At 45.7% G+C, this 25,804-nt stretch overlaps 1 protein-coding gene across 9 annotated transcripts in view; it reads left to right on the top strand.

Moving 5' to 3' along the window:
- The window catches only part of DENND1A (DENN domain containing 1A), a 342,814-nt gene that overhangs the window by 107,075 nt on the left and 209,935 nt on the right, over positions 1–25,804 (top strand). For 8 of the 9 annotated variants that reach the window (XM_061604516.1, XM_061604517.1, XM_061604515.1 and 5 more), the window contains 2 exons: positions 1,895–1,944; positions 13,319–13,438. In XM_061604516.1, the coding sequence (XP_061460500.1) occupies positions 1,895–1,944; positions 13,319–13,438 (170 nt within the window). Of the gene's footprint in view, positions 1–1,894; positions 1,945–2,725; positions 3,141–13,318; positions 13,439–25,804 lie in introns of those variants that run through there. The other variant, XM_061604518.1, reaches the window with a different exon arrangement.

The raw sequence follows: 25,804 nt of genomic DNA, 5'->3' as shown, positions 1-25,804 counted from the left end.
GGAATATCCAGGCTGCCTGCCTGAAGTGGTTTCTTCGTGTTTTCCACATGTTCCTGCTTTCAAGCCAGAGGGTCTCCTTAAATTTTGTCCATGGCTTCCAGTATCATTTCCTGACTTGGCACAGATGGGATTAAAGCAGATCTGCACAGTTGTTCCTCACTAAGTGAAACCCAGGTCAGCACACATACCCAGAAACCCAGCAAGAGCTCCTTTTTTTTTTTTTGGTGCCTTCCTTCCTGGGACTGTAGAGACAGGATGGTTGTGAAGTACTTGACAGGACTCCATGTATAGATTTTGAATTGTGTGTGGCTTGCTGGTAGCCACAAGCCCTGTAGACCTGGGGTGAACCAAATACTTAACCATGCTGTTGTCCAAACAAATTGTTCTGTGCGTTTTAGAGAGAAATTATAAAACATCCCAGCCCTAGACTGTGGCCATTAGGAAATGCACCTCTTCCTTTCCCCCTGGCCCTTTCTTTCTTGGCTTTTTCTTTGCAGCCCATAACCTTTAATTTGGCAGTCCTCCCTCCCGTTCTCCCCCCCTTTTAAAGAAGTGGCATAGTGTTGAGCAATTGAGCTTGGAAGCATATGAAGGAATGGGACATGCTCAATTGAATTGTGTAGGAGGGCCATGTTCTTGCCAGCAGAGTCAATATGTTTTCTGCTCCATTGAATGGGTGATTAGATTAATGTGGTTTATTTGTTAAATGATGGAAGTGGTTTTAAAAATAAATGAAGCACGAAGCATCAGTTCTGCTAGTCCAGATAATTTATTATTACTGGCCTGGAAAGTGCTCTGTTTTAAATCGATCATTAATTTTATCAAGTGTTTGTTTAATGTAGTTCCACTTAAAAAACACAAACCACCAAACCACTAGACTTATTCCTCATTCTTGGATATGTAAATATATAGAAAATGGGCAACGTAATGACGTTTCTATGAAAAGGACAATATTGAAAGTTTTTGACTTCTAAACATAAAACTTCCCCAGATCTACTACTGTTCTGGATAGTTTTTTCCCTCCGATGTGTTAACTGTTGTATATCTTTGTGTACCTCACTTACTGCGCTATGTTCAAAAAAGAAGAACTCAATCATCTTTTGAGAATATGAAAGAACATTTCTGTGATATTCAGAGGAGAGCAGATGCTATTTAGATGGTCTTAAAGTGTTTTGTTAAGTAAAATAAATATCGATGTATTCTTAACTCCCCTGCTGCAAGCTATTCCATTGTATTCTTCAGCACACTGTCTAGTTTGCTTTGACTGGTAATTGTCTTCCACATGTAAACTTTTTTTCCCAAGTAAACTCTCTCTTGAACCTATCATGCTTATTTGTGCTCCTTCTGCAGTGTGATGGCGAGAGGGACAATGTGGTTAGAGCAGCTCTCAAGAGCCCTTCTGGGCTTTATTTTCTGTTATGGTTGTTGGGAAGCCTTCCCCACTCCCAGCAACCCCCGTTCCTAGGATACAAGCAAGCGCCGTGCCAGGATTGGAAACGCTACCAGGCCAAAGAGCCGGCTCGGCTTGGTGGTGTTCGCTGGTGTCCATATGGTCAGGTCGGGGCATCTCCCCAGAGGCGAGTTAACGCATGCTGGCCCAGCCACCTCCTTCCCTTTGGAGGTCTGCTGGAGGGCTCCTGCTGCTTGCCCATGTGTGAATCTTGATTAATTTTTCATTTTTAATGAAGTTTGATCATGTTTATTATTTCACATGATTGACTGCCTGGTACTCTTTCCATGTAATTGATAAAGCACATTTCTCTTCATCTGTCCCTGTTTCTTCAGGGCAAAGTTACAAGATTGTGTTCTGTGGTTAATGTTAGATTTATTGGTCCCATTAGATGTATAAATTATCTCTCTCTATCTCTCCCCCCCCCTCCCTTTCTCTCCACAGGAAATTCTACAAACTCTGACCAAGTTCTGCTTCCCCTTCTATGTGGACAGGTAGTGTTAGATTTCTGAACTTTACAAGAAAGGGGGAAAAAACAAAAACAAACAGCCCTCTGTCAATAAAACAGTTACAGAAAATAAAAGCCATACCATGCTTAATGCTCTGTCTACCTGAACCTGATTTAAAGCACCCAAGTGTAAATTATAGTGGCAGTATCCTTTTTCCTAAGGATTTTTATAGGCACCATAAAAAAAAAAGTTTTAATTTTACCATGCATCAGCCAACAGTCAAATCAGTTTTCTTCTTGCTTCTAATGAAGCTTTTAATGCCAAAGTTAAACTTTTGGTGATTTAATAGTTACACTCCTACTGTTGACAGTATGCAAGTATTTACAGCCAAAGTTCTTTATAGGTATTCTGGAAGTGTGAGTTGCTGTGATTATTTAATATTGGAATTACACCTTCTAGAGTTTCAAAAGTTTTGATTAGGGGTAGTAAAAATGTATGTGCGTGTGATGCTGCCCGTTAGCTACATATCTGGATTTTGAACTGGGCTTCCCTCCATATTTGGTGGTTTTTAGCCCTCATTAGATTGTTCTGATGCTGTCCCTTCCCTTCTTGTTTATCCTCACGACCATATAACCAGTAGTGTAGTGGCAAATTCAGAAGTCACGCTAGTCACAGCAACACCCCCACACTGGCGGGGTTGAGAATGAGATCCTTGTTAATGCCATCTCCCACAACAACAGATGTCCTTAGGAACCAATCAGCACGAAAGGGGAGAGTGTTGGCCACTGAGAGGAGTCTTCTCAGTGGCAGACTTACCTCCTTTCACTGTGATTGGCTCCAATCAGCAGAAAAGGGCAAGGAAGCATGTTAGAAGACTCTTCACAGTGGCTAACACACTCTCCTTTCACGCTGATTGGCTCAAAGGATGCTGGAGACTTAGGAACCCTGATGGGACTCTGTTCCCAAAAAAGTAAGGGGTCTAAGACATCCCCTGAAGACCCTGGACAGCTATACCCCTGCATAGAACTTAGTTGGTGCAGTGATGCTGTCTTTTATGTGATGACGTCATGAGCACCTGTAAGCCAAATCAATGTGGGTTGCCGCAGCCCCTAGGCTTAACTGGCAGCACTGGCAAATGGCAGGGAGGGCATGAAGGAGGATGGGAAAAAAATCCCCGAGAGCAGCAGACACCGCTGGGACAAAAAGGCTCTGAATGGCATTGAAACGATGCTTGGCGCAAGGTGAGTAATTCTTTTCTTGAAGTCACTTATTCAGTGTGCTAATTTTGGAGGTGAGTGTCAAGAAGTGATTCACCTGGGAAAGGGGCTATAGCTTTGCATGCAGGAGGCCCCAGGCGTGGTCCCCAGCCAGGTGACCAGGTAGCAGGTGATGGGGGAGACTCTTCTGTGCCTGAGACCCTGGAAAGCTCCTTCCAGTCAGAGGAGGCTGTACTGGGCTTAAATCGACTGGTGGTCATAGAATAGTAGAGTTGGGAGGGGCCTATAAGGCCATCCAGTCCACCCCCCTGCTCAGTGCAGGAATCCAACCTAAAGCATCCCCGACCGGTGGCTGCCCAGCTGCCTCTTGAGGGCCTCCAGTGTTGGAGAGTTCCTTCAACCTTTCCTCACGGAGAACAAGTCTTATGAGGAAAGGTTGAAGGAACTTGGCATGTTCAGTCTGGTGAAGAGAAGGCTGAGGGGCGACATGATTACACTCTTTAAGTACCTGAAGGGCTGTCACACAGAGGAGGGTACAGATTTGTTCTCTGCTGCCCCAGAGGGTAGGACTAGGTCTAATGGTTTTAAGTTGCAGGAGCGTAGATTCAGACTGGACATTAGAAGGAACTTCTTGACAGTAAGGGCAGTTCGGCAATGGAACCGACTGCCTAGGGAGGTGGTGGGATCCCCTTCGCTGGATGTCTTCAAGCAGAGGCTGGACAGCTATCTGCGGGAGATGCTCTAGCTGTAGATTTCCTGCTGTGAGCAGGGGGTTGGACTCGATGGCCTACAAGGCCCCTTCCAACTCTATGATTCTATGATTCTAGAGCCCACCACCTCCCTAGGTCATTGGCACCATTGTTGTTCTGCTCTAACAGTTAAGAAGTTTTTCCTGTTGTTCAGCCGAAATCTGGCTTCCTATAACTTGAGCCCGTTATTCCATGTCCTGCACTGTGGGACGATCGAGAAGAGATCCTGGCCCATGCTCTGTGTGACTCAGACTCGTCTCAGTCAGTAAAAGATGGCTTCATGCATTCACAGTGAATATTTGGTGAAGGCCTAATTTTGGATAGGAGCAGCTCTATTAGTACTAGCGGAATGGTTCACCTTTGGGAAATCTTTTACTGGAGCAAGGAATTCAGAGATGATAATATAGTATAGCCATTTATTTTGCTTTGTAAACCACCCCATCCTGAGGGCCTGGATCATGTAAGCACTTTCAAATCTCTAGACCGGTAAAAGAAACAAATAGCAAATATCTACTACAATATAAAAATGTCCTTTTGCCCAAGTAAATTAATACTTCCCCCCAACTGCTTAACCCTGGAAGTGCCCAAACGAACATGAAGAAGAAGATGCTCCACTGTGCCAAGCCGTCAGGGTAAGGAAGCAGATCTCACAGTGCGAGTTGCTAAGAACGTCTTCCTCCTGTGCTCTCCGGTACATGGACCGCATGATCAAGAGGGTGCACGTGCTTGATCTTAAACCACACAACCGGCCTTCTAGTACAAATATCTAATTATGAGACATTAAAAAGGAGCCGATCCCCTTACCACTGGCTTTTTCACGGCAATATTTCCTCTCTAACTCCATAGTAAATATTCATATTGTGTGAAGCGATACCCTGCTGTTCCAAGGCGCCTATTTGTGTCAACTCCTTAAGACTTGCAGAAACTAACGTCAGGAACTATTTTTGACTGTAAGCTAAATCTGATCTTAATCACAATCATTCCAGGAAAATGCTTTCCTCATTTCTGTGGAATTTGCATGGCATCTGCAGTAAGGAAGATTTCTCCCCCCCCCCCCGCCCCCGAATAAATCATGTTTATTTGCAATTCATAACCTGCATTTTCCTCTGAGCATTTGTTCACCTATCGTTTTTACCCCACAGGCCAGACTGAATATGTATGCAAGGGATAAATCAACATGTCCTTTATATATTTTAAAAACCCAACAACTTAAAAAACAAAGTGAAATTGTGCTGGCAAGAGTTGGGTAATTTAATACTATTAATCTTATTTCTCCCCCTGCTTTGCATAACTCAAGTAGACGTTTTTGTATTTACGTCTTTGTGGGTGTGTTTATGTTTTTTAAAAAATCAGATTTGTTAGACTTCTGTAGGGCTTAATTTATGTTTTTAATGCTGGATGCAATTGTTGGAATAAGTAAAACAATGAAGAGAAGAGTGCCTCTGATGGTGTGCAGAGTCCCTTATGTTGGGATCCTCAGCCCACTCCTACAAGACTTTCATGTCAGGTAAGCTTCAGTTCCAGGACCCACCCCTCTCTCAGAAATTAACCACTGGATTCCTTCCTTGCTTTTTAGATACACAAATCGTCTGCTGTATTGCCTGTGTATCTTTACATCTTCTTCAAATAGTAATGGAAGTAGAATGTGCCAAAGCTGCATAGATGCTTGTGGCAGTGCTAGGGGTAGGAAGTCTGATCGCACCTTTTAGCCAGCACTTTGTTGCAGTTGCCACTTAAAAATCCTCACACACTGGAGGGCAGGAGTGGACTTTATCATCAACCTTCACTGTCCCTTCCTATGCAGATCTTTTTTCTGTGGCATATGCATTATTTATTTATTTATTTAAAACATTTGGAAAATGGAAATGGACTGCCTTCAAGTCGATTCCGACTTATGGGTATTCAGAGGGGGTTGACCATTGCCTTCCTTTGAGGCTGAGAGGCAGTGACCGGCCCAAGGTCACCCAGTGAACTTTGTGGCTGTGTGGGGATTCGAACCCTGGTCTCCCAGGTCGTAGTCCAACACCTTAACCACCATACCACACTGGATACCGCTTAATCATTTTTGTTTCTAAGCGGTGTACCTTAAAAATGAGCCATGCATAAAATAAACAGTACACTTACCATAAAACCAGACACTACCTTGAGATGCCTGCTGGAGTAAGAAAGTCTTAGTCATGCACCTGAAGTTCAACAAGGAGGGTGCCTGTCGAATCTCATTTGGGAGGGAGTTCCGCTGGCGTGAGCCCGCAACACTGAAAAAACAGTCTCTGATAGCCCCACGTTTCAGATAATCGTTTCCAAGCAGGTGCCTTTCCTCAGGTAAGCTGCTCTCTGTTTTTGGCGTACGCTGAGGTGGATCCTGGGGTTACGGGGGAAGACTGGGAGGCATTTGGTGTTGGTGGAGGGTAGTCCTGTCTTTGGCCTCGGCCTAGCATTGCTGGCCTTCCCCCACCTCCTGCCACCTCCCCTTCCCTCCCCATCAGTTTCATCATTTTTGAACTTGTAGGTTTTATTTTTTAACATTAACCGGAGATAATGCCGTGAGCCTGGCAAGCATTATCCAGAAATAGTTTTGGATTCATAAGCATTGTCTGTGTGCTGGGGAGGAAAAAGAAGCCCTTTCCCTTTCTCCCACACCTTCCTAAGGGGCCTTCTCTTGTCTCACTTTGAGGGCTTCCTGCAGTTCCCGTTGGCTGGTAGTTTTGCTATGTTCATGCTGCCCTCCTCTTTCGGGGTGGCCCAGCTGGAGTCCTTGCTATCTTGCAGCTGTCCCATCATTCACAAAACGGAAAGGCGGAATGCTGCAAGATGCTACTTTTGTTAACCAGGCAAGGACCTTGGTGTGTGTGTGTGTGTGTGTTTACTAGGTCTTTTCCTTTTCACCAGATACGGTTTCTGACCATGGTGGCCAGACAAGGGGGCTGCCACAGAACGCCCATGTTCAGGATCTCTTATGTAGAGAGGCAGTGGGGAGTGAGGGCTGTCTTGAGGCTTTTGAAGTCTTGGCTTTGCTGCTTTGGAGTGTCCCTCCAACTTCTCATGGCTGGCATGGTGTCTGTGGCAGCCCAGAGCAAGGGGTTCCGCAGTCAGTGTGCAAATATGGGGTGTTCAGTGGGGTGCCGGCCATGGTGGGGAGAGCCAAGTTGTGAGTTGGAGTCTGAGATTCTGTCCCTAGAAAGGAGAGCCGGGAGAGGTTTCTGGGGAGCAGTCAACTACAGCTTGACAGACCGAAAAACAGTTAATGAGAATCATAGAATAGTAGAGTTCGAAGGGGCCTATAAGGTCATCAAATCCAACCCCCTGCACAATGCAGGAATCCAAATCAAAGCATTCCTAACAGATGGCTGTCCAGCTGCCTCTTGAATGCCTCCAGTGTCGGAGAGCCCACTACCTCTCTAAGTCATTGGTTCCACTGTCGTACCGCTCTAACAGTTAGGAAGTTTTTCCTGATGTCCAGTCGAAATCTGTTTTCCTGCAACTTGAGCCCATTATTCCGTGTCCTGCAGTCTAGGACGATCGAGAAGAGATCCCGTCCCTCCTCTATGTGACAACCTTTCATGTACCTGAAGAGCGCTGTCATATCTCCCCTCAGTCTGTGTGTTTGGGGCCTGACTGCCTGGCCAGCAGAATATGTCGTGGGCCTGTACGAAACCTGCTTTCCTTCTTAGGGAACTGTCAGTTCTGGTACTGCAGCTCTAGCCACTCCAACTTCTGGGTGAGCTCAGTGAAAGAGCAGCAATGGGAGCCTCCCAATCCATGGTTGGTTTCTACGATGCTGTTGCAAAACCATGGAGAGCCAGTGTGGCGTAGTGGTTAGAGTGTTGGACTACGACCTGGGAGACCAAGGTTCGAATCCCCACACAGCCACGAAGCTCACTGGGTGACCTTGGGCCAGTCACTGCCTCTCAGCCTCAGAGGAAGGCAATGGTAAACCCCCTCTGAATACCACTCACCAGGAAAACCCATTCACAGGGTTGCCATAAGTCAGGATTGCCTTGAAGGCAGTCCATTTCCATTTTCCATTTGCAAAACCATGGAATTTTAACTCTGGCCCCTGTTTATCTTATTGCCTCAGTAATTTAATAAAAGCCAGGCTCCTCTCTTTTTCAGGAAAGATGTGCCTTATAATTGCTATGGTGTTGATTGTGAACCAGCATGGTATTTGTCTCGCATCCTCTAAAGTTCGTCTTGTTAAAATTAAGCACTGAATCACCATAGTAACCTTGTATCTGTGGAAAAACTAGAATAGCCACTAGAGAGGGTCTTTCAGAGTTTCCTAGACTGAGGCCTACCATTGACAGCGTTGCTGGTTTGCTCTCTTGGTCTACATTGCAGGGACCTTCTTTGCTTCTAGTTCTTTGGCTGTAGCATTGCTTCAGAGTTCTTTTCTTTTTGCTCCTCTTTCCTCATCTGGAGAAAATGTGGCTTTTTGCCTTGATGATTCAGCTTTATTCCTGCTTTGGTGAGTTCCTGATTGCAGTAATTATTATTATTATTTAAATTGATTGCCTGCCTTACATTAGCGGGCCCCAGGGCAGGTTTTTAACACACATTCCAATCACAAAAACAGGGTGGGTTCTGAGACCATCCATCTCGGGAGCCAAAAACCAGGGTAAAGAGGTACATCTTTAGCATTTGCCAAAAACTCTATAGCAAAGGTACCAGATGCACCTCTATAGGGAGGGAACTTAAGGGTCACCATAGAGAATGCCCTCTCCTGGGCCACCATCTCCTGAACTTCTGAGGGTGGTGGAACTACCCTTAACACCCAAGAGTAACTGTAGGGAAGGAGATAGTCTCTTAGATACTTGTGGCCCGAGTCGTTAGGACTTTAAACATCAACATGAACACCTTGAATTGGGCCTGGAAACGAACTGCAACCAATGCAACTGTTTTAGAACAGGGGTTATATGAGTTTGAAGAGGAACCCTAGCCAGCTGCAGCACTTTGGACCAACTGAAGTTTCCGAGTTGTCTTCAAGGGCAGCCGCACATATAGATTTGCAAGGGATGTCCACCCTCATTTTCATAATGGTGAATTCAGATTTCCTAGTGGATTTTTGCATTGGGAGAATGAGAAGGAATTAAGGGATTGAATTCAGAATATTGTTACCTGACCCACAATCCTGTCTGCCAGCCAGTCTCGCTCTCCTATGAATAAACCTTCAGAGCCCAGACGCAAGCAGAGAGAAGTTTTTATTTATTTATTTATTTATTTATTGTTTAATTTGTATCCCGCCCTTCCTCCCAGCAGGAGCCCAGGGCGGCAAACAAAGTGCTAAAAACACTAAAACATAAAAACAGATCTTAAAATACATTAAAACAAAACAGCGTTAAAAACATTTTTTAAAAAAACTTTAAAAAAAGGTTAAAAACATTATTAAAAAAACATATTAAGCAATTCTAACACAGACGCAGACTGGGATAGGTCTCAACCTAAAAGGCTTGTTGAAAGAGGAAAGTCTTCAAAGGGAGCCGAACAGATAGCAGAGATGGCTCTGCAGAAAGATGTCCACAGACCCGAACTGCTCTAGACAACTGGTAGAGGGACTTGCAGTACTTATCCACTCTTACAACATCTCCTTACAGATGTTGGCCATGCCTCTGCTGTTTCTACATATGGGGTACCAAGGCAGGCAGAGAGACTAGCACAGGATCCTCTTATGGGTTCTTAAATGAAGGGGGGGGGGAGAGTCTTGCACCAGATTCCTCAGTCTCAGCCTTCAGTATAGCTTAATTCGTGGTTTTTTAATCCACATTACATTTTGACGCATGGAAGTCCTGACACAATCCCACTTGCAACCCTTCAGAAAGAGGTTGAGCAATTGGAGCAAGACAGCTGTGTGAATGGACTCCTCCTTCAGAAAAGCAGCTGCAGTACAGTGGCTAAGAGGGTGAGCTGTGGTGCAGAAGAGGTGCCTCTTCAAAACTCACCTATGCCACAAACCACCTAGGCCAGCCAGCCACTCTCAGCTCTCTGCTTCCCAGATAGGGAGAATACTTCTGGCCTAACGTTAATGGGGTTGCACTAAGGGTTACATGAAAACAAACGCATAGCACTTGGGATGCTGAAAGTGCTCTATACACGCTAAGCATGTTCAGCCTTTAGCCTTTTAAAAGAATGATCTGGTCAGCTGCTTTGTCTCTGAGCCATACCTGATTGTTCTGTAGGAATAAGGATCTCAAGCCTACAATTTGCCTGTGTGTGATATGGCATTCACAAAAACCTGGCAAAGCATAAAGAAATTAGAATGCACGTTACACGTTTTCCCCCCTGCACCCCATTCTGGAAATTCATGCTTTAAGTAATGGGTTTCACACATGGTATAAAGCAAGCTGTTATTTATGAGAGAGGTATCAAGCTGCTAGCAGTAATATCCTTTACTAATTATAGCGTTGGGAAAAGAGGCTTTATACCCTGCTTTTAGCTTCTGGTGCCTTTCTTCCCCCTGCTTTGCTTCGTTTCTGAACCAAAGCTGTATCTTTCCAGAATTTGAGGAGTTGCTCCTATAGAGGTGAGCTCCTTTGCAAGGTGGGAGGGAGCCCAGCATTGCCAAACAATATTGTTGTATTGTTTGTGCTCTTGCAGGAGAGGCAAATGAGCACCTCAGCGCAGAGTGCAAGATGATCATAACTTTCAGAAAAGGCCCAGATATGAACCTTGTTATCAAGATTGTTCTCTAGGGTGGGGGGAGTGCTTTGGAGTAATTGTACTGACAGGAGAGCACCAGTGAGCTGTTTTGCTGCTACAGCACCTCTTACAGGTATATTCTGGAGAGTTTTCCATTTAGGCACAATTCAAAGGAAAAGCTGCATCTTTTTGATAGGAGCATTTTCTGTGCTGCTGTTGAATTTCCTCCCCCTTTGTCACTGGAACGCAAAGTAGTTTAATTGACCTGTAGTCAACTCGGGGAAATGGGGCTGAATGTTTTTGAATGGAAGTATTATTAAAAGTATAAAATATTAGCTTAATCTTAAAGCACAGCATCCCTTTTGTGGCAGCTTTCCCTCCCAAATGAATATTTTAGTTAAAACCACAACCAAAAGGATTTCTGTCCCTGTTAATTGAGATAACCCACAGAGTGATGGTGGTGATGATGATGATAGAATGTTCTGTGTTGAATGTGTAATATTGTTTGAAAGCTAAAGGTGGTTTTCTTACGCTATCCATGTGTAACACCATACCAAACCCACACCATTATTTCATAAAGCATGGGAAAGGCCTAAGACAAACCAACTCATATTGCACAACTTAAATCTCCCTGTCTTTAGTTGGTGGTAATTGGTGATATATCAAACACATGGTTACATAAAAGGAAAGTTAAAATCTCTCTCAAGTAAGACATATTCCCATTCTGTTAATTAATAGAAAGGCCTGCTTAGATGGTAGCCATTTTTTTCTTTCAGTAGTGTCTTCATGTACTTGGATCAAACTTGTGATTTTGATCCCAGCAGTCATAATTTAAGGCTTCTGCAGTCCTTCTGCTGTACTTGGGATTTTCCTACTTTGCCACTAATTTAGCTACTACCATTTTAGCTGCTTTTAATAAATGTAAAACTGATTCTGAATCTTTCTAGAGATGAAATCCTTAACACAATTCAATAAAACCTTACCAGGAGAGGCCAGAAAATCTCGGGAATGGGGTCTTCCGTAGAGGAGATTTGCAAGAATGAGTTGTTATGCGCACCTGCCACCTGGAAAAGAAACTGCCCTTTGAACCCGCAACACTGGTCTTGCTGTCTGAGTGAAGGTGTTTGGTGATAAATGCCATCTAACAATTCTTTTGCAGAAACCCACCTATATTTTATTTATTTATTTGAAACATTTCTATTCCTCCCTTCTACCCTATAATAGGGCACTCCGGGCGGCTTACAAAAGTAAAATCAAACACGTACATAATAAAATTGTAAACAGTAAAATCACAAAAACATTAAAATAAAATAAAAATACATAAAATACAATATACTGTATACACACACACATATAAATAGGGAGTGGTACTAAACGGGACTACAAGGGTAAAATTTAACGTAGAAGGCATAAAATCATATTTAGTAAGACTGCAATGTTTAGTTGATTGATTGGTTAGATCAGGCTGTACTGGCTGGGGCTGATGGGAGTTGTAGTCCAGAACATGTGCAGGGCAACAGATTGGGGAAGGCTGTGATAGATCAATCTATTAAAAACTTTGGTTGTCACCTGTTCATAGAAATCTTAGTGAGTCATAAGAATTTTAGTTGAATAAAGCAAAAAGCATTGTTTGATAGTGCATTTATGTTATCAAAGGAGGCATTGTCTTAGAAATGCCTTTTTGAAAATTGTACCCACCATCCACAGTTTTTGTAAGAGTATGTGTGTGTGTTTATCTGTCTATCTTTTAAAAGTCTCCAGGTAGCTTGTAACATATCAAAAGGCTATTTGGCTCCCTAAAAGGTATCTTGAGCACTTGTGCTATTTCTCAGTGGTTAATTTCCAAGGGTAAAGAGGAGATGTCATGGAAGCCCATCTCTAGCAGTTCTGGATGGGCTGAGGGAAAGACACTCTGCACATGCTCAGATCAGCCTGCCATCTTCAAAACTCATTTGGCCAGATATGACTCATTGCTCTCACCTAGCTTTTGGCATATTTGTGTCCTTTACTGAAGCTCTAACCATTGCCCAGTGAAATATTAGACAAAGGGGGAAGGTTCGTTCCATCTTTTAACGAAGCCTAAATCCATGTGAATGAAGAAACAGCATATTCTTCCTCTATTGCTTCTCTTTCCTCTGTTTTCTCCCTGGTGTTGAATTTTACACTGCAAGCCCCTTGGGGCAAGGGCCTATCCTCATGTACTCTGTAAAGCAGACCTATGGCCCTCCAGATGTTGCTGGACTCCTACTCCCATCATCCCTGACCATTGGCCATGCCGGCTGGGATTTATGGGAGTCCGACAGCAACTGGAGGGCAAGGGCTACCAGTTCCCCACCCTGGCTGGAAAGTGCTGGGCACTTTGATGACACTATAGAATTAGTATTATTACTGGTGTTGTTGTGGTTATTACTATATATTAATAGACATGCCACCAGGGAAGCGCAGTAAAATTATAAGCCTGAAAGAAGCCTTCAGTGGGTAGAGGTGATTCAACAAACACTCTGCCGTAGTTAGTGGCAGCTCTGCCTCAGTGTCGTCAAGTCTGCCTTAGAAGGGAACCTTACATTTAAAAATGTGGGGTTGAATTTGGTTTTAGGTGGTGGTGTACTTATCATGGTGGGCCCAGCCCTTGGCTGAAATGGACCTTTTCAAGGTGTAGGAATCAGTGCTTTGTCTTCTGTTTCTTGTATGTGCAGAGTTAGGAGAAGCTGTGCTGAGAGAGGAAACTCTGGTGGTTTAGTGACTTAAGTCTGTTTAGATACTTGGCGTGGTTGAAGTGCACAGCCCATTAATAGATTCCTTTGTTCTCCTCGCTTCCAGCCTCACAGTTGGCCAAGTTGGCCAGAATTTCACTTTTGTGCTCACAGACATTGACAGCAAGCAGAGGTTTGGGTTCTGCCGCTTATCTTCGGGGGCCAAGACCTGCTTCTGTATCTTAAGGTAAGTCTGAACGCGGCCCCTCCTTCTGCCACCGCCGCCTTGCTCTGGGAAGCAATGTTGACATGCTGCTTCTGTTGCTTTTAATTAACACTTTCCAGCTGTTGAGAGAATCGCTTTCCTATCTGTTCCTCGGGAAGTCACTGCACTTCTGGAGATTTTTTGTGCGTGCCAGAAATCTTCTTGTGCTCTGGGGTTCTTTCCCTCTTGCTATCAGTGTTTTTTTTAAATGTTGGCTCAGTGGTTTTTAAGCTGATGGGAGAGTCATCGCCTTGTCCCTGTGATGAACTGGGCACAAGGGATGACAGTTGCTGCTGTTGTAACCTGCCACAAATTGGCCACCTCAGTATAGGTAAGTTTTCCATAAAAGAGTTTTGTTTGGAATGAGAGTTAGTCCTTGGGAGTCAGTGCACATCACGTCACTCTCAAGAGTGTCACAAGGCGGCTGCTCTGTGAACAAAGGCAATCTGCATTAGCCCCTCATGTTGGCATTAATCAGGAGGGTGTTTGCCTGCCTTCTGTAGCGTTTGCACTTGCTTCATTTTACAGAAAGACAATTCCTGGCTCATCTTTTTTTTGCCACGAGGAGCTTCGTGTTTAATGAAGTCATGTGAGAGTATCCCAGAGAGGACCGAGGTACCCTGGGAAACTCTGGGACAGGCTCTGTCCTCATTACATTCATGCAAATAAGGAGTCCAGGAGTGTGTGTACATGCACATGTGCGGGCCACAAGTGAGCAAGTGAGTGCAACTCATCTCAGCAGTATGAAAACTGCCTACAAAAATGTGTTTATTAGGAGAAATTCATGCTTAAAATGGTTAAGGTGTTGGACTACGACCTGGGAGACCAGGGTTCGAATCCCCACACAGCCATGAAGCTCAATGGGTGACCCTGGGCCAGTCACTGCCTCTCAGCGTCAGAGAGAGGCAATGGTCAACCTCCTCTGAACACCACTTACCATGAAAACCCTATTCGTAGGGTCATCATAAATCGGGATCGACTTGAAGGCAGTCCATTTCCATTTTTTTTTACTAACGTACACTTTTTGGCGAGCCATTTCTTGTCATATAATGCATTTTATATAATTCCTACATTCATTTTTATGCACGCTTGCCCCTAACATATGCACTTTTGTAAACATTGTTTGGTTGGTGAACTGCATTGCAATACTCAAATCAGTGTGAATTTCAAAGGATGACTATTTCAGTTCTCGTATTGTTTCGGAAAGTGCAAATTTGATAGATTCGGCTTGAAATGCGAATGGAATCGAATTTCTTGCCCATCCCTTGCAGTGACTGAAAAGGCATATTGTGCGCATGTTCAGTGGTGTGGTCACCTAATTTGTTATTACTTGTGCCCCTGGATTAACCCTGGTTTTGACAACGGTTTCTCCATCCAGCATATATCTCTGGCCAACAGAAGACTTCTAACCCAATTTAGGCTTTCCTTACCTGGAACTCTGGGAAGTCAGAACAGGGCTGGCATGTCCCAGTGGGGCCTGGTGGCAGGTTCACACTTTGTCTAGTGCTTTTCTGATAAGTTTCATCTCGGCAAACATATTTCCTTCATGATCATTGTTACAAAATAGTAATGACTCTGGGGAGGCAGCAGGAGACGCATGATAAAAGGTGCTGAGCCCCATCCTTCCAGGACTGGCAGTTTGGGTATAAGACCAGGCTCCTTCCTACTGGACTGGAAAAGAGCTACTTTTTCAAAGGGGCAGCTTGTTCCATTGTGTAATCCCTGAGTGGTTTTTAAAATTATTTTGGATAAAGTGCATGTGAAAAATGAAATGGACTGCCTTCAAGTTGATTCCAACTTATGGGCGACCCTATGAATAGGGTTTTCATGGTAAGCAATATTCAGAGGTGGTTTACCATTGCCTTCCTCTGAGGCTGAGAGGCAGTGACTGGCCCAAGGTCACCCAGTGAGCTTCATGGCTGTGTGGGGATTCGAAACCTGGTCTCCCAGGTCGTAGTCCAACACTCTAACCACTACACCACACTGGCATGTAGCAGATCCTTAAAGGGGAATGTTAGTCCCCTCCTAGCCTTTCGCAGGTTTGTCAGTTTTGCAGTTTGTTTTGAAGAGGGAGTTGATGAAAGCACTCGGCTGCTGTTCCGATAGCGCTCAGCTGCCGTAGCTGTATTACGCTGGCAACATCGCTACAGCAGGGGAGGACTCCTTGATGAGCTTCCCATCTGGTGGGATTGGTCTCCTGGCTGCTCAGAAGGAGCTTGCAGGCTTAGAAGGCGTGTCTTTGGCGAGAGGACCACATTTCTGCATGGCTAACATGTGAATGTTTCCAAAATTTGCTGTCCTCCAAATGAGCAGGGCTCTGCTGAGATTCCAAGGGATTGGAATTCCATAAAATTCTGAGATCCCCTGTGTGCCTTTAGGAATGCTCGTTTTTCACATTTGTTGTCACATTCAGAAGGAATTGGTGGAAAGCTTCTCTCAGCTGATCCTGGAGATCAAATTAGATCATTTGCAACTGTGGCAAAGCACTCATTCTCAAACCACAATTCATCTTTTTCTCAAGGGTTACTTCTAATGAGTCTTGAAAGTCATTCTGTGACTTGTGTTAAATGTGGTGCGTGGATTACTGACATGTTCCTTGTAGGTTTGTGAAGGATGTTTGAACTTCTTTTCTATCAGCAGAGGGCGCAACAGAGCACAAAACATGTTACACGTTCTTCATGGTCGCCTTGTCTTCTGTGATTTTTGAAGCTTCGAGCTTTATTAAATATTTCTTCCTAAAATTCTGTAATTTACCTGCTGCCAGATTAAAAAAAAACTTTTGTGATAATTTAAAGAAAGAGAAATTTCAGTAAGCATGCTCTCCTAAATTTAAAAGCAGCTTGGTTCTGTTAAATTCACCAAAAACTGAACTAGTAATCTTAATAATGTAAATGTACTGCCTTCAAGTCGATTCTGACTTATGGCGACCCTATGAAGAGGGTTTTCATGAGGCTGAGAGGCAGTGACTGGCCCAAGGTCACCCAGTGAGCTTCATGGCTGTGTGGGGATTCGAACCCTGGTCTCCCAGGTTGTAGTCCAACACCTTAACCACTACAACACACTGGCTCTCTATGAGGGTTCAAATAGAAATTCCACTGTCCTTTCTCACTTCCTGGTACAGGATATTTTTCAAAGGAAGCTCCTCACATTTTGCTTCAAGGTATTGTTTGTCTCCTTTAAAATTTATACCCTCCCTTTCAATTCTATAATGGCATTCCTAAGATAGCATATTTGGAGAAGGCGCAGGAGGATACAGAATTTAAAAAATAAATAAAAACAAAACATCTAAAAACCACAGCTGTATGGAAAATATTTTATTTGTTTATTTATTATTTGATTTATATCCCGCCCTTCCTCCCAGTAGGAGGCCAGGGCGGCAAACAAAAGCACTAAAAATACTATAAAGCATCATAAAAACAGACTTTAAAATATATTAAAACATAACATCTTTAAAAACATTTTTTTAAAAGCTTTAAAGTCATCTTTTTTTAAAAAAAAGAAAAGGTTTAAAAACCTATTAAAAAGCAATTCCAGCACAGACACAGATATGTTTACCTTTTTTAAAATGGATGGATACGCAACTCCTTTTCCATCCTTCCTTCTCTGCCTCATTTTTCATTTTGGCACTTACATTGTAAGCCAGTTTTGTAAAAAGTATCCAAAATACCATTATTTATTCTGAAACGTTGGTGCTATTTTTTAAAAACGTGTACAAGAAGTTATATTCCTGCCTCTTGCATCTCTGTGGCCTCTTACGCCAGCTTGCTCCCTTCTGATCTTTTGGAAAAATTTGGGGAAACGTTTCCCCTCCGGCATTATTGCCTGTTTTGCTGGTTCAGACTGAAAGTGCATGTTGCCCATCATTCTGTCTCCCAACAGTGACCTGGCAAGCATCTCTGGTAACTTGCTTAGGAGGACACACTGGGAAATACACACCACTTTTTGCTAGCCCCAACATCTGGCAGTTTGGAAGTTGGCTGCCTCTGAATTACAAGGTTCCATGTTTCACAATTATGGGTAAATAAATAGCCACTGAAGACTTGCCCTCTCTGCCTCTGGGTGGCCCTCCAGATGTTTTCAGACTAAAACTCCCATCAGCTGCAACCAGCATGGGTAGTGGTCAGGGGTGATGGGGAGCTCCCCACCCCTGCTTTATGCTATCATTTTTAGATGTTTTGTTTTTATTTATTATTTATTTACTATTTATTATTTATTAAATTTATTAGTCGCCCATCTGACTGGCTGTCCAGCCACTCTGGGCGACTTACAAAATAAAAACATACAAATACATTAAAACATTAAAAATCTCAACAACAATAATAAAACCTAACCCACCCCAAAAGCCTGCCTGAAGAGCCAGGTCTTCAAGGTCCGGCGGAAGCTCATCATAGAGGGGGCATGGCGGAGATCATTTGGGAGGGAATTCCACAAAGTGGGGGCCACAATTGAAAAAGCCCTCTCCCTAGTCCTCAACAGGCTAGCTGTTTTAACTGGTGGGAAAGAGAGAAGGCCTTTTGAGGCTGATCTTGTTGAGCTACATCCCTGATGATGTTGGAGGTGCTCCTTCAGATAGACTGGGCCGAAACCGTGTAGGGTTTTAAAGGTCAGAACCAACACCTTGAATTGGGCCTGGAAAACGACCGGTAACCAGTGCAACTCCTTCAGCACTGGAGTGATGTGATCTCACCGGCGGCTGCCTTTAATCAGGCAAGGAGCCGCATTCTGTACCAGTTGCAGCTTCCGGACCGTTTTCAAGGGTAACCCCACGTACAGCACATTACAGTAGTCTAGGCGAGAGGAGACCAGGGCATGTACCACAGATGGGAGCAGATGGTTGGGAAGGTAGGGGCGCAGCCTCCGTATCAGATGGAGTTGTCAGGCCCAGGATGTGACTCAGGAACCAGACCAACGGCTGTAGTTAATTCGTGTTTTATTAGGGTAATGTCCAAACAAAGACTGCGTTTTCTCATGAAGCAATACAGGGATACAGGTCCTGCGGCATTGGGAGAAAGTTGACAGAGCAAGGGACTTCTTCCCGCCTGTTCTTTAAGAAGGGGCCAAACGGGCGCGCAATCTTTCGCTCCTCCTTAACTGCCCCTCAGGTACTGCCCGCCTTCCCCCCCTTCTCTCCTGTCTTTTCAGCTATCTGCGTGTGCGCGGTGAGGGGGGAAGCATCACCCCCTCCTCTTCTGAAGTTTCCGATTCCAGGATGGGGGATAGGGGAGGGGCTGATGGTAAACTGCCTCCCCGCTTTTCGGCTGTGAGCAGCCCTCCCTCTTCCCCCTCTTGCTCTGAGCCTGAAAGAGGGGGAGGCGTGAGAATGTCCGGGGAGGGCTCAGGCTCCCCGTTGCTAAGCGACCTTATCACTGGCAGTTCCTCTGTTTCGTCTTCGCTCCAAAGGGGGGAAGTTACTCCCCCTTCCCTCTGCCATCCATCCGAATACTCTTCTCCCAACTCTCCGGGATCCAGCTCCCCGGGATTAGGACCCCAGCTCTGCCTTCTGACACCATCCCCCCTCCCAGGCTGTGCCCCCCTCCCCTTGTCTGGCTTGGGACGGTGGGGAAAACGTTGATGGAAAAGTTTTACCAATTCTGGAGCATGCACATCAGCTGCATCTTCCCATGATCTGTCAGCCACCCCATAGCCTTTCCAGTGAATCAAGTACTGCAGCTTGTGGCGTCTGATCCTGGAATCTAAGATCTCCTCAACTTCAAACTCAAGCTGCTCATTTACCAGGAGTGGAGCTCCGGGAGGTTCCTCCGGCCATAACTCACTGGGAGGGGCGGCTTTCGTTAAGAGGGATCGATGGAACACAGGATGTATTTTAAACGTGTCAGGCAGCTTCAGTCGGTACGCCACGGGATTGATTTGAGTTTCTATTTCGAAAGGACCCACCCTCTTGTCTTGTAATTTTCTACATTTGCCCGGCATCTGGAGGAAGCGGGTGGACAGCCATACCTGGTCTCTCGGTTGAAGGGGGGGGCCCTCCTTCCTGTGCAGGTCAGCAACTCGCTTGTACTCCGTTTTGGCTTCGTTTAACTGCTGTTTCAGTGTCTGTTGCGCCGCTTGCAATTCCTTAAGGAAGTTCTCAGCTGCCGGTACCAGCATTCCTTCTGAGCTGCTTGGAAAGACTTTAGGATGGAATCCATAATTAGCGAAGAACGGGGTTTGTTGAGTGCTGGAGTGCAGAGAATTGTTGTAGGCGAACTCTGCAAAATGCAAATATGATACCCAGTCAGTCTGTTGATAGGACACATAACTTCGTAAATATCTTTCCAAAACGGCGTTCAAGCGTTCCGTCTGCCCATCTGTCTGGGGGTGATGGGCGGAGGAGAGTTTTAATTCCGTCTGCAACTGTTTCCACATTGCTCTCCAAAATTTGGCTGTGAACTGAGTTCCTCGGTCTGAGACTACGCTGTTTGGCAATCCATGCAGCCGGTAGACTTCTTTTATGAATAACTTGGCCGTTTCTTTAGCCTCTAAGGCCCCTGCACAAGGAAGAAAGTGTGCCATTTTGGTAAGTAGATCCACCACTACTAAGATGGCTATCATTCCTTGGGACTTGGGTAGATCAGTTATAAAATCCATGGAGAGGTCCTTCCAGGGTTCGTGTGGGACAGGCAATGGTTGTAACAGTCCTGCTGGTGTCCCTGTTTGTGTTTTTGTCCGCAGACAGACAGAGCAGGACTTTACATAACTCTCAATATCCTGACGCATTTTAGGCCACCAGAAGTCCTTGGCCACGTTCTGAATGGTCTTGTAAATCCCAAAGTGTCCCGCTGTGATGGAATCATGACACTGGCATAGGATTCTGAGCCTTAATTCCCCTTCTGGCACATATCTGGTGGTTTTGAACCATAACAGTCCATTTCTCCAGTGAAAGGTTACTTCTGAGTCTTGACCTTGTCCCGTCTTCTGCTGATATTTTAGCATGTCTGCATCTTCTTGTTGTGCCTTTTTGAGTTCCTCTTCCCATGAAGGCTGGCATACTCCCAATGTTAATTTCTCTGGCGGGATTACGTACTGAGGCTGGTCCTCGGATTCACTTTCTTTGTATTGTGGCTGTCTGGATAAGGCATCCGCTCTCTGGTTTTTGGCTTGGGCATGGTAAGTAATCTGGAAGTTAAACCTAGTGAAGAACTGGGACCATCTTATCTGTCTCTGGTTCAGCTTTCTGGCGGTTTGGAGGCTCTCAAGATTCTTGTGGTCGGAGCGCACTTCAATTCGATGAGAGGTCCCCTCTAGGTATTGTCTCCAGTTTTCAAAAGAGTCCTTGATGGCCAGCAGCTCCTTCTCCCAAACTGTGTAGTTCTTCTCTGCAGGCTTTAACTTCCGAGAGAAGTACGCACAGGGGTGCAGCTCCTTCCCTTCTTGGTCTAATTGTAGCAGGACCCCCCCGATGGCAAAATCTGAAGCATCTGCTTCCACTACGAAAGGGCGGTTCGGATCAGCAAAGCGCAGAATGGGCTCAGTAGCAAACGTTCTCTTCAGCTCCTCAAAGGCCTCGGTGGCGTTCTCTGTCCATTGAAACTTCTTCTTCCCCCTTAAACAGTCAGTCAGAGGAGCTGTTAATTTGGAAAACCCTGGAATGAACTTTCTGTAATAATTGGCAAACCCCAAAAACCGTTGTACATCCTTTTTGGTGACAGGTTGGCCCCAGTCCAATATGCAGCTTACTTTCCCTGGGTCCATCTCCACGCCTTCCGCTGAGATTCGATATCCAAGGAAGTCTAGAGACTTGAGGTCAAATCCACATTTCTCTAATTTAGCATACAGGTGATTTTCTCTCAGTCTCTTCAACACCATCTTCACATGCTGGTCGTGGTCTTCCTGGTTCTTTGAGAACACCAGGATATCATCAAAGTAACAGATTACATACGTGTCCAACAAGTCTCTAAACACGTCGTTCATGAATTTTGGAAAATTCCTGGACTTCCACAAAGCCCGAACGGCATGACCAGGTATTCATACTGTCCGTAAGCGGTCAAGAATCCTGTTTTCCATTCATCTCCCTCCTTCATTCTGATCAGATTGTACGCTCCTCTCAAATCCAACTTCGTGAAGATTTTTGCAGAGCGCAGTCGGTCCAGCAACTCTGAGATCAGGGGCAGCGGGTAGCTGTTGGGGATGGTGATCTGGTTCAATGCGCGATAGTCGTTACAGGGTCTGAGTTCCCCCCCTTCTTTTTCACAAACAATAGTGGCGCTCCAGCAGGGGATTGTGAGGGGCATATGAATCCTCGCCTCAGGTTTTTATCCAGGAATTCCTTCAGGGCCTCCCTCTCATTCTCTGTGAGAGAGTAGATTCTCCCTGATGGGATGCTGGCTCCTGGCACTAGGTCAATCGCACAGTCGTAAGGGTGGTGGGGGGGTAAAGTCTCTGCCTCTTTTTCATCAAACACATCTTTGAATTCTTCATACTTTGGCGGCAGGGTCACTTGCTCGATCTCTTGCACTGCCCCCGCTAAGGTGTTCTTGATTCCTTCAGGTTGACAGTTCTCCTGGCAATACTGTGAGGTGAACCACACCACCGCCTCCTTCCAACTTATTTTGGGTTCATGCTTTGCTAGCCAGGGCATTCCCAGAATCACCTCAAAGTTCGAGAGATCTGACACGTATAGCGAAATGAACTCTTCGTGCCCAGGGATTTGAAGTTTCACTTCCTCCGTGGCTTGTGTCACCCCTCCTGACTTCAGGGGTCTCCCATCGATAGTCTCCACAGCTAGGGGAGCGTCCAGTTTCCACCGGGAAATTCCATGACGCTTGACTAACTTTGCATCAATAAAATTTGTGGAGGCTCCACTGTCAATTAAGGCAGTGGAATTAAACACCACTCCTCTGGAAGTTGTAATCCGAATAGGCAAGACCAACACCCCCTTTGAGGGAGGTTGGATCGTTGGGGGGCCTTTATACAACGCTGCCCCCAGTCCACCGGCCTGCACGTGGACTGGGTGTTCTAGTTTCCCAACGGCTCGGCTTTCCCCCCTTTCAGTCCACAGTCTCTGGCCACATGGCCCGGCTTTGAACAATAAAAGCATAAACGTTCCCGGCGTCGTCTTTCCTTTTCTTCTTCCGACAGTCTTGGCCTAGCCCCTCCCTGTCCCTCAGTTGCATTACCTGCCATCCCTGCAGTGGGAAGGGTCTTGTTGCGGGATGCCGAGGCTGAGTATCTCGGGACCTCCTGCTTCCTTTCCAGGCGCCTTCCTTCCATCCGGTGATCTATCTGTAGGCATAGCCGGATGAGCCCTGGTAGGTCAGCGAGGGGGGAGGTCCTGGCCAACTCATCCAGGATTTCAGCATTTAATCCACTCCGGTACATAAACATCAGGGCGGCGTCATTGTAACCAGTTTCCTGGGACAGAATTTTAAAAGCGTTAGTGTACTCGGAAACAGTCCCTTTAGCTTGCTTCAGAGCGCCTAGTTGCCGCGCTACTGTTTCAGCCCTTTGCGGGTCTTGAAACATCTCGGTCATCTCCTTTATAAATCCTCTGTACCTTCCTAAGACAGTATCCTTTCTCACGAGATATGGAGTCACCCATTTTGCAGCTTCTCCCTCCAGGAGGCTAATCACGAAAGCTACTTTAGCCCCATCGTCTGGAAATTCCGTGTGCCTGATATCCAGATATAACAACTCACATTGAGCCACGAAGGTTGCCAACTGATCACTTTGTCCCGCGTATTTTGGGGGCAATCCAATGGGAACCTTTACTACGGCAGCTGGAGGGGCTGTTCGCATCTGGTCTATCGTGGCCTTCAAGGTTTGATTATCCGTCTTCAGCGCCTTGACTGCTGCTAGCAGGGCTTGAACATCCGTCTGCAAATCAGCTACCTTAGTCCTCAAGAGTTCCACTTCTTCCGTCTCAGAAGTGGGGTTCGTCCCCCCCGCTGCTCCCTTTGACATCTTGTCCCAGTCAAGTGAAGAGAGCGTTGAGGGTGATTTAGGTGGCTCTGTCAAGCTGTCAGGCCCAGGATGTGACTCAGGAACCAGACCAACGGCTGTAGTTAATTCGTGTTTTATTAGGGTAATGTCCAAACAAAGACTGCGTTTTCTCATGAAGCAATACAGGGATACAGGTCCTGCGGCATTGGGAGAAAGTTGACAGAGCAAGGGACTTCTTCCCGCCTGTTCTTTAAGAAGGGGCCAAACGGGCGCGCAATCTTTCGCTCCTCCTTAACTGCCCCTCAGGTACTGCCCGCCTTCCCCCCCTTCTCTCCTGTCTTTTCAGCTGTCTGCGTGTGCGCGGTGAGGGGGGAAGCATCACCCCCTCCTCTTCTGAAGTTTCCGATTCCAGGATGGGGGATAGGGGAGGGGCTGATGGTAAACTGCCTCCCCGCTTTTCGGCTGTGAGCAGCCCTCCCTCTTTCCCCTCTTGCTCTGAGCCTGAAAGAGGGGGAGGCGTGAGAATGTCCAGGGAGGGCTCAGGCTCCCCGTTGCTAAGCGACCTTATCACTGGCAGTTCCTCTGTTTCGTCTTCGCTCCAAAGGGGGGAAGTTCCTCCCCCTTCCCTCTGCCATCCATCCGAATACTCTTCTCCCAACTCTCCGGGATCCAGCTCCCCGGGATTGGGACCCCAGCTCTGCCTTCCGACAGGAGTTGATACAGCGCCGCCTGGCTCACAGCCGAGACCTGAGCCTCCATGGACAGCTGGGAGTCAAGAATGACCCCCAGGCTGCGGACCTGGTCTTTCAGGGGCAATTGTACCCCATTGAGCACCAGGTCAACATCCCCCAACCTTCCCTTGTCTCCCACAAACAGTACCTCGGTTTTTTAAACCCTGTATCCTCCCTTGCCTTCCCCAAATACGCTACCTTAGGAGTGCCATTATAGTGTTGAAGGGTGGGGTATAAATTTTAAAACAAACAAATACCTTGAACCAAGAGTTTGTTTAAAGGTTTATGTTGTGGTGATGACCAGATTTTATTTAACGGAGTGTGTTGTATGGAGGTTTGCATGCCTGTGTCACACGCTAACATTGGTTGATTTTCTATGCCAGTTAAAAATAAACCTCTTTAGTCAGGCGTTTAGTGATGTGGGTTCTTGATGCATGAGGCCAATGACTTTTGTAATGAGGAGAAGAGGCCACATCCACACTATACATTTATTCCACTTTCATTCCACTTTCAAAGCCTTGGCTTCCCCCAAAGAATCCTGGGAAGCGTAGTTGGTGAAGGGTGCTGAGAGTTGTTAGGAGACTCCTATTCCCCTCACAGAGCTACAATTTCTAAAGTGGTTTAGCAGTCACTTCCTCTTCACAGGGAACTCTTGAGAATTGTAGCTCTGTGAGGGGAATAAAGGGTCTCCTAACATCTCCCAGCACCCTTCACAATCTACACGTCCCAGGATCCTTTGGGGGAAGCCATGACTGTTTACAGTGAAATAATACTGGAATAGATGTATGGTGCGAAAGGGGCCAAAGTCATACTGATTTTTACTTAATTTTTTATTAGAAAATAAAAATATTGATGGTTTGGTTTGATATTTGATGTACCCTGATCTGGAATAGACTACGTGTGGTGTATGTCCGTCTGTCTATCTATGGAGAGGCTGGGTTCTCATGTCACAGTTTCATGCTTACCATGGATGAGCAAATTGCACCCTCTCTGCCCCTCCCTGCTCATACCGGGAGGAAAGGAACCAGAATCCCTGGCTTAGTAGCATGACTGAATGGGGCATCATGGTTTGTTTCGTTCCCCCCCCCTCCCCAAAGCAACAACCTGTCATTCATTCATTGGCGATCACTCGTGGCTGAGTAAGATTGTCTTCCGAGGTAAGGTCTTTGCTTGGAAGACACCTGTGCGTGAATTTGTTTTATGGGGGGAGATCGGTGCACGACGATAAACACGCAGTCTTGACAGGAAAAGGTTTTGATCCAATGACATGGATACCACGACGATTGGAAGTCTTTTATCTGCTGCAGCCTTCATTCACCTTGTATCCAAGGTTTGCTCTTATTGATTGTGGCTTGCTGGAGTGAAATAAGCCACAGTGCCCTGTTCAGACGTAATGCTAAACTAGGGTTCCATTTTGTTTCCTCTGTGAGCTGGCAAGTGGGGGGGGGAGGAATAAATAGCTAATGTAGACATGTTTACAGTAAACCATTAACTATGTTTTATTGTGATGTGTAAACTGGGCCAGAGAGAATAACTGTTGGAGGCAGTGTGCTTCTGAATACTGGAAGCCCAGGAGGAGAGAGCACTTTTGCACTCAGGTGTGCTTGTGGGCTTCCCATTGGGGCATCTGGTTGGCCACTGTGAGAATGGGACGCTGGCCTGGATAGGCCACTGGCCTGATCCAGCCACAGGACTCTTCTTCTTATGTTCTTAATAGCAGATTATTTGAGGACTGGTA

This window comes from Rhineura floridana, chromosome 20, assembly GCF_030035675.1.
Source record: "Rhineura floridana isolate rRhiFlo1 chromosome 20, rRhiFlo1.hap2, whole genome shotgun sequence".
In the NCBI taxonomy this organism is placed as follows: Eukaryota; Metazoa; Chordata; class Lepidosauria; order Squamata; family Rhineuridae; genus Rhineura; species Rhineura floridana.
The sequence above is the reverse complement of the archived record's forward strand: the minus strand, read 5'-3'. Positions and strand labels throughout refer to the sequence as shown.